Source organism: Phyllostomus discolor, chromosome 2 (assembly GCF_004126475.2).
Source record: "Phyllostomus discolor isolate MPI-MPIP mPhyDis1 chromosome 2, mPhyDis1.pri.v3, whole genome shotgun sequence".
Taxonomy (NCBI): Eukaryota; Metazoa; Chordata; class Mammalia; order Chiroptera; family Phyllostomidae; genus Phyllostomus; species Phyllostomus discolor.
In genome coordinates, this window is record NC_040904.2 from 201,469,043 (window position 1) to 201,476,913 (window position 7,871).

General features: G+C 45.9%; 1 protein-coding gene across 1 annotated transcript; it reads left to right on the forward strand.

Moving 5' to 3' along the window:
• The first annotated feature begins 4,141 nt into the window (after positions 1–4,141).
• Positions 4,142–5,071, forward strand: LOC114513914 (60S ribosomal protein L6-like). The gene is given in 1 exon segment (XM_036019486.1): positions 4,142–5,071. A coding segment is annotated over 1 exon segment (903 nt). The 5' UTR covers positions 4,142–4,156; the 3' UTR covers positions 5,060–5,071.
• The last annotated feature ends 2,800 nt before the right edge of the window (positions 5,072–7,871 follow it).

Consider the following 7,871-nt stretch of genomic DNA (forward strand, 5'->3'; position numbering starts at 1 on the left):
TCCCAGTTGCCATCAGCTGCCCCGTCACATTTTCCTGAATCTCATTGACTGTCAGTCTCTTCCCTTTCAAAGGTGATTTTAATTTTGGGAAAAGCCAGAAGTTGCAGAGTGCCAAATCTGTGCTGTAGGAAGCTGAATCACCTGGGTGATTTGATGTGTTGCCAAAAAACCCTTCATGAGATATAATGCATGAGTGAGTACGTTGTCGTGATGAAGCGGACAATCACCAGTTGCCCACAACTGTGGGCTTCTGAATCATCCAAATAGTTTCTGTGGAGGAATGTTCAAGCTTAATGCAAAATCTGCTGCTCTACAGGCTCAGTCATTTTGAATGTGAAGGCCACAGAGTACACACTTCACTCAACAGCATCTACTGCCCCCACTGACTACTAGCAAAGTCATCATTGTTCGCCCATGTGCATTCCAGCCTACTCTCCTTGGCTGCCAGGTTACAGCAATGTCATGCAAACCATTCTCGTTATACTAACAATAGTTGGACATTTTCCAGACAGACCTCATATTCTGGCAAGTATTTCTGAAGAATCGGATAATTCTACATTCAAACTGGGCCTCCCAGGTCATTATGAGGATATCCTCATGAAGATTACAGGATACAATTATTTTCTTAAACATCTGTTAGCTTGATTTATAACTTCTAAATATTTATGTATATGAGTTATAAAAGTTCAAGGCCAGCCAGCCCCTAACCATCTCTGTTCCCTTTCTTGTATCCTTCCCTCTTCTCCACCATGCAACATCTCTGTCACTCCTCCACCACCATCACTTCCTCCTCCCCACTCACCAGACTCAGATCTAACCCTTTAACTCCTGCCTCACTTAAGTTCCCGTGAACGGAATTCTAGAAATATAAGTTTGGCCTTTGGAGTAGAATAAGAAATAATATACCAGACAGTATTGCCAATTATCCTTATAATAGTCATTGATTCTAAATTGAACTCTATATATTTTTTTTAATTTTCTTATTTTAGCCAGACCATTATATCATCGTGCACTGAAGATTCAGGTTATTGCTACATATAGAGATTTATCAAGTCCTTTGTTTAAACTTGGATAACTTGGAATGGCCTAGAGAAACAGGCCCATCGATGGAACGACCAGTTCCCCAGCTCCTAAGGGCTGTCATCACTCCTTAAAGATGCATGATGTGTTCTCTCTGACCCCAAATGCACTGACCGGCGCAATCTCTGGCCTCGCTGAATGTTTTTCTATCTGGAGTAGATTACTGGGAACAAGATACCAGGAAGTCAGCAAGGCAGTTTAACACTCCCAAAGGGGTTACTCAGAGTGTGGCTTGGGGCGCTGGCTGACTCGAGTCACTAACAGGTAAAAAACCTTGCACTCTAGTGCATAATCGACTATAACCTTTTTTCCTCCCAAGCAATAGCTTTAGAAAAAAAGTTTTCTGTTCTTTGCAGATAAGCACTTACACAGCTACCCAGAGCAAGTGATTCCCTCCCCTTCCTGTTCTACTCTCACATTTATCCTAGTCTTGGAGCCCCCCAAAAAAAACATCTTAAAGACACTATACACCAATTTGGCTTAAAAATTTTTAAGTTAATTAAAAAGAAGAAGGAGAAATAACCAGGGGTTACTAGCTATGCTGTGGCAAGGAAGAGCAGCCTCATTCAGATTTTGTAAGGCATACATCCTTCTTGGATGATTGGGACAAAGGGTACTTGGAAAGGAGCCACGTTGCAAAATAAATCGAAGCTGGTTTAAAGTCATGTGTCCATTTGGAAAATTCCAGACACGAGAGAGCCAAATAATGTATCCCCTGCACGCTATAGTATAAAGTGCCATTGGGCTGTTCATCCCAGGCCCCCTCCTGAGTGTCCACTGGAGAGGGTTGTTGTAAATCCAGTTCCAAGTCCTGCACTGGGAGATTCCACTGAGCTGGAGGCAGGCTGGGTAATCATGGAGGTTGGTAAGAAGAGGCAGAGCCTCCCTGCACAGGGTTATTTTCATGCACTTCTTAAAAGTTCATATTAGGGTTCAATAAACATTAGCTAGCAGTAGAAGCATGAGTTTGTTGGTGAGATAAGTTGTTCTCTGGGTCCTTCCACGATTATCTAGTCTTCCTAATGGCAAGCAGGGGCTCTGACCCAGAGTCGGCCTTTAGTAGCTCTACTCCCTGAAGAAGTGAACCAAAAGTCATGGAAAAACAGGGAGGACGTGGCAGGAAGGGGTTCCATGAAGGCCAAGATCAAGCAGGAGGGAGAAAAGGAGGACTAACACAATTGTTTGTCTAGAGGGAAGGGCAATCAAGAGCAGTGAGACAGGAAGCCAGAAATAACCTCACCAGACAAGGAACTAAAGAAAGAGGAAACAGCAATGAGAAAATCAACAATCAAAAGAAAAGAGCACTTACTCACGTGCTTTACCAGTATTCTCTCAGTCTTGGTTTCTCCATCCCGTTCACCACCACTGCATTCCTACTTGCAGAAGAAAGGAAAACCTGGGTCAGGAGAGAGAGCATAGCCTGTAGCCACTGCCACAACTCCTTATATTCATCAAATTTATCCTCATCTTGTTTTCTTCTCCATAATATACAAGTTTGTTGAATAGAAAACATTTCTTTTTTCCTTCCCAGATCTTCCAAACAGATGTTCCAAGCATATTGTCAGGAGCTAAAAGAATTCTAGTCTGGGAAGCACATGACCAACACCTTCACCAAAGACCAACAAGTAGATCTTAATTCCACTGGGTTTATTATGTGATTGATTAGAAGATACATTAAAAAATACATATAAGATCTAAAATTAAAATATATAATAGCATATAAAAATAGATCTTAAACATTATCTATCTATCCACCCATTCTTCTTTGCCCTGGAAAGAGCAAGGCAAGCAATACTGAGTCATGTTCGTCTCTCTCATTCCTCAATTTCCCTGAGTCCTTTCTCTCTTCTTTCTGGCCCATCCTTCTCCACCTGGAGCTCAAAGGGTTTGCTCAGAGTAATACCTGCACCCCATCCTTTTAACACTGTGTGCTTCAGTTCCCTGATACTCAAAACTGCGGTCTGATGGCCAGCAGAATCACCTGGGAGCTTGTGAGGGATGAAAACTCTCAGCCCCACTCTCACTCTCCAGATCCACTAACTCAGACCCTGCATTGTAACAGGGTCTCCAGTGGTTCATGTGCTCATTCATGTTGGAGAGTTGCAGCTCCAGCCTTCTCTCTAGTTTCTTCTTAAAAATTTTTCATTGTTATTCTGCTACAGTTGTCCCAACTTTTCCCTCTTTACCCTCCACTGCCCCCTCCCGCAGTCAATCCCCACACCAAGTCCATTGTCATTCTTACCTGTTCTTTGACTGGTCCCGTCCCTTTCTTTCCACTATTATCCTCCTCCCCACTCCCCTCTGCTCACTGTCAATCTGCTCCATGTTTCTTTCCATGCCTCTGCTTCTATTTTGCTCATAAGTTTATTTTGTTCATTAGATTCCACTCATAGGTGAGATCATATGGTATTTGTCTTTCACTGACTGGCTTATTTCACTTAGCATAATAGTTTCTCGTGTGGACGATTCTACAGAGTTATTCTCTCTCAGCTGCCCCAAAGGAAAGGCATTCTGATAAAAATATCCCTCTTACATCCTTGCCAGCACTTGTCACCCCTTGTCTTTTTGATCATGGCCATTCTGACAGGTGTGAAGTGGTAGCTCGTTGTGGTTTTGATTTGCATTTCCCTAATAATTAGTGATGTTGAACACATTTTCATGTGCCTGTTAGTCATCTGTACATCTTCCTTGGAAAAGCATTTATTTAGATTCTCTGCCCATGTTTAAAACCAAGCTGTTTGTTTTTTCATGGTTGAGGTGCATGAACTCTTTATAAATTTTGGATGTTAATTACTCATCAGACATGTCATTTGCAAATGTCTTCTCCCTTTTGGTTGGTTGCCTTTTTCTTTTGTTCCTGGTGTTCTTTGCTGTGGAGAAGTTTCTTAGTTAGATTTTGGAGAGGACGAGAAGAAAGGGAACCCTCATACACTGTGGAGTTGTGAATTGGTGCAGCCACTATGGAAAACAGTATGGAGCATCCTCAGAAAAATTGGGAATTGACCTGGCAATTCCTTTTCTGGGTATTTATCCAAAGAATATGAAAATGCTAATTCGCTTTTTCCCATCTTGCAAGATGGCGGGTGAAAAAACCGAGAAGCCGGATACTAAGGAGAAGAAACCCCAAGCCAAGAAGGCTGATGCTGGCGGCAAGGTTAAGAAGGGGAACCTCAAGGCTAAGACGCCTAAGAAGGGGAAGCCCCACTGCAGCCAAAACCCTGTCCTCGTCCGAGGGATTGGCAGGTATTCCTGGTCAGCCATGTATTCCCGAAAAGCCATGTACAAGAGGAAATACTCCGCAGCTAAATCCAGGGTTGAAAAGAAAAAGAAGGAGAAAGTTATGGCTACTGTCACTAAACCAGTTGGTGGCGACAAGAATGGTGGTACCCGGGTGGTGAAACTTCGTAAAATGCCTAGATACTATCCCACTGAAGACGTGCCTAGAAAGCTGCTGAGCCACGGCAAGAAGCCCTTCAGTCAGCACAAGAGAAAACTGCGGGCCAGCATCACTCCCAGGACCATCCTGATCATCCTCACTGGGCGCCACAGAGGCAAGAGGGTGATTTTCCTGAAGCAGCTGGGCAGTGGCTTGCTACTTGTGACTGGACCTCTGTCCTATAATCGAGGTCCTCTGCGGAGAACACACCAGAAGTTTGTCATCGCCACCTCCACCAAAATCGACATCAGTGGTGTGAAAATCCCCAAGCATCTCACTGACGCTCACTGACTCACTTACTTCAAGAAGAAGAAGCTGTGCAAGCCCAGGCACCAGGAGGGGGAGATCTTCGACACCGAGGAAGAGAAGTACGAGGTTACGGAGCAGCGCAGGCTCGATCAGAAAGCCGTGGACTCGCAAATTCTGCCCAAAATCAAAGCTATCCCCCAGCTCCAGGGCTACCTCCGCTCCGTGTTTGCCCTCACAAATGGCCACTATCCTCACAAGATGAAGTTCTGGATTTCTTTTGAAAAACCTAATTAAATAACTGGTCTGTTAAAAAACAAACAAACAAAAAAAACACGCTAATTCAAAAAGGTATCTGCACCCCTATGTTCATTGCAGCATTATTCATAGTAGCCAAGGTATTGAAACAACCTGCGAGTCCATCAACAGATAATGGATAAGGAAAATGTGGTGTATATATACAATGAAATACTACTTGGCCATGAAAAAAGATGAAATATGTCTTTCACAACAACATGGACAGACCTTCAAGGTGTTATGCTAAGAGAGAAAAGGACAAAAATCATATGCTTTCAGTCATATGTGGAATAAAAGCAAAAAGAAACGAACAAAACAAAAACTGTAATATAGTTAAATTTACTACCTGGAAAAGGGTTTTTTCTTGGATTATTAATGGCACTGATAAACTAAAAAGCAGGTAACTCCAAGTTTACTGTCGATAAAACCAGCATCATTAAAGGTAGGACTCTGTCACTGATTCCTTTCCTGAGTTTTTCATCATCATTTTTCACATTAAAGATTGGGGGACGTATATTCAATGAACAGTTTGGCCTGTAGACACCCTCATATGGCTCTAAGGCAGGAGCTGCCAGACATTTTTCTGTAAAGGGCCAGACAGTAAATTCTCCAGGCTTTGCAGACCTTATGGTCTCTGCCACAACCACTAAACTTCACTCTTGGAGCACAAGAGCAGCCAAAAACAACATGCAAGACCTAATCATGGCTATATTCATGGCACTGAAATATGAATTCCATATAGTTTCGTGTCACAAAAAAAATTCTTTTGATTTTTTTTTCTCAATCATTAAAAAATGTAAAAATCAGACTTAGCTCGTGGGCTGGGTGAAAACGTGGTGGGCTGACCCATCTCAGGACAAACTTTGTCTGTTGATAGGCACGCCCCAGGACAACAGCCCTGAGCTCGTTCCGTGCCTTAGGAAAGTACACACAGGCCAGAACCATGAAATGAAAACAGAAGCCAAGCTGCAGGCTTATCGCAATATAACGAGTTTGTGACGGGGCGTCCCCTGTCTAATTGGGTACATTGTGAGGTAAGGGCTGGGGAACTATCCCATGTGCAGCAAGTGTGCTGCTCCCCACCTGCAGTGGGAGGACACTGCCCAGATCCCTGTCCTCCAGGCCCACGGAAGGGTGTGTGTAAAGTCATCCATTGTTATGGGTATTGTGGTAGGCAGTCAGAGGGGCATGAGCACAGCAGGACAATAGGCCAAGCTTGGAATGCCACTAGGGGGAATGTCACCAGGACAGAAAGCCTCAGGGACCTAGCAACTGACAAAACTGGGAAAACAAGGATCTTGCCTGCAGGGTAACCTTTTCTACCCTGGCATATCACAGTCTAAACCCTCTGAACTTTCATATCTCTGGTCATGTGGTTCCCTCTACCCCAAACCTTTCCTTGCCTGGCAAGTTGCTAGTCATGAGGGTTTGACCCCCCTCAGAAGGGAAACAATCAAGGGGTCCAGAGTATAGCCCTCAATCATTAATCCCCCAGGACAATCAGGTTCTGACCTGCATCAAATACATCTGGGCCTCAGTTGTGTTTCAGCTCCAGGCCCAGAAAAGCAGCAAAAGCAGACAAGCCACGAGATGGCTGACATCAGGACCAGCTGCATGAACTATGTGCCCCTGTCCTGGTGCCAACCAATCAGTGGAGCCGACGACCCTGTAAGGACACACCTGGAGAACTGATGAATATTTTAAGATCCTCCCCTGGAACTCTCCTAAAATTCCCACTAAAGGGAAGGATGCTGCATTACCTCCCCTCCTCCTGGGCAACCTCGGAGACTTTCCCTTACCCCTTCTCTTCCCCTGCCCCACCTCCACCACCCCGTGGTTACCTTCACCCTTCTCTCTCCTAGGCTCCGAGGCCTCTTCTTTTCCCTCTGTAACTTGTTTCCTCAGCCCATTTCTTCTGCCCCTCCCTTCTACCTCTGTGACTTTCTCAAGACACTTTTTCTTAACAGTTTTGAGTCTTGACTCAATTCTTTCTTAGCCAGAAATCTAGTAGGAGGTTGCTGAGCCAAGGTCCCGTCTGCCTTCACTGGTCTAACACCTGGTGCCATTTTCACCACTGCCAACAGTATCACATGCTCTGCAAACCGGGCGTTTGGATTTCAAGCATTCAGTCACTTTGTGAGACAGTGTTTCCAAGTCCTGATTTTTAGTTCCAACACCTTGGTCTCTGACCCCTGAACTCCCAGAAAGGGACCTCCAAAATGAATACACAGCAAAGGCCCCTTTCTTGGGGGTTTGCGGGAAGAATTGTGATTGTGTGTTTATCAAACAGGACCTCTCTTCAGACAGACAGATGAGGCCATCCTAGCGGTGGCCCGAGACCCCCGGCTCTGCAGGAAGCTTCACGGTCCTGCAGTGTAGCTGGCCAAAGGCCAGAGCACACGCACACTGGGGAGAACGCGGCTGTGCACTGATCACACAATTTAGGAACCAGCCGGCTTCCTAACTGTCCAGCCAGCAACCTCCCCCTGGGGAACGTTAGCAGCGGGAGTTCGTCTCCCGGAAGAAGAACTGGGCCTTAGGGACATGTGCACCAAGCCCGTGGGGAGGTCGGGGTCCTTGACGCTCCAATGATCAAGTTACTGTTGGCGGGCCCTAATGGTGACCCGGCGGCCAGTGGGAGCCCAGACAACCCTCCCAGACACCTCGCGGGGCCTTCTCGCACCCCTCTGGCTCCCCTCTGGCTCCCTGCCCCCGGCCTCCGAGATCCCGCCCCCGCCTGCGGTCCTGCAGCAGGCGGGGGCGGGGACCCGGGCGGCGGGCCGCGGGCGGCGGGGCTTGACCTCGACCTCGG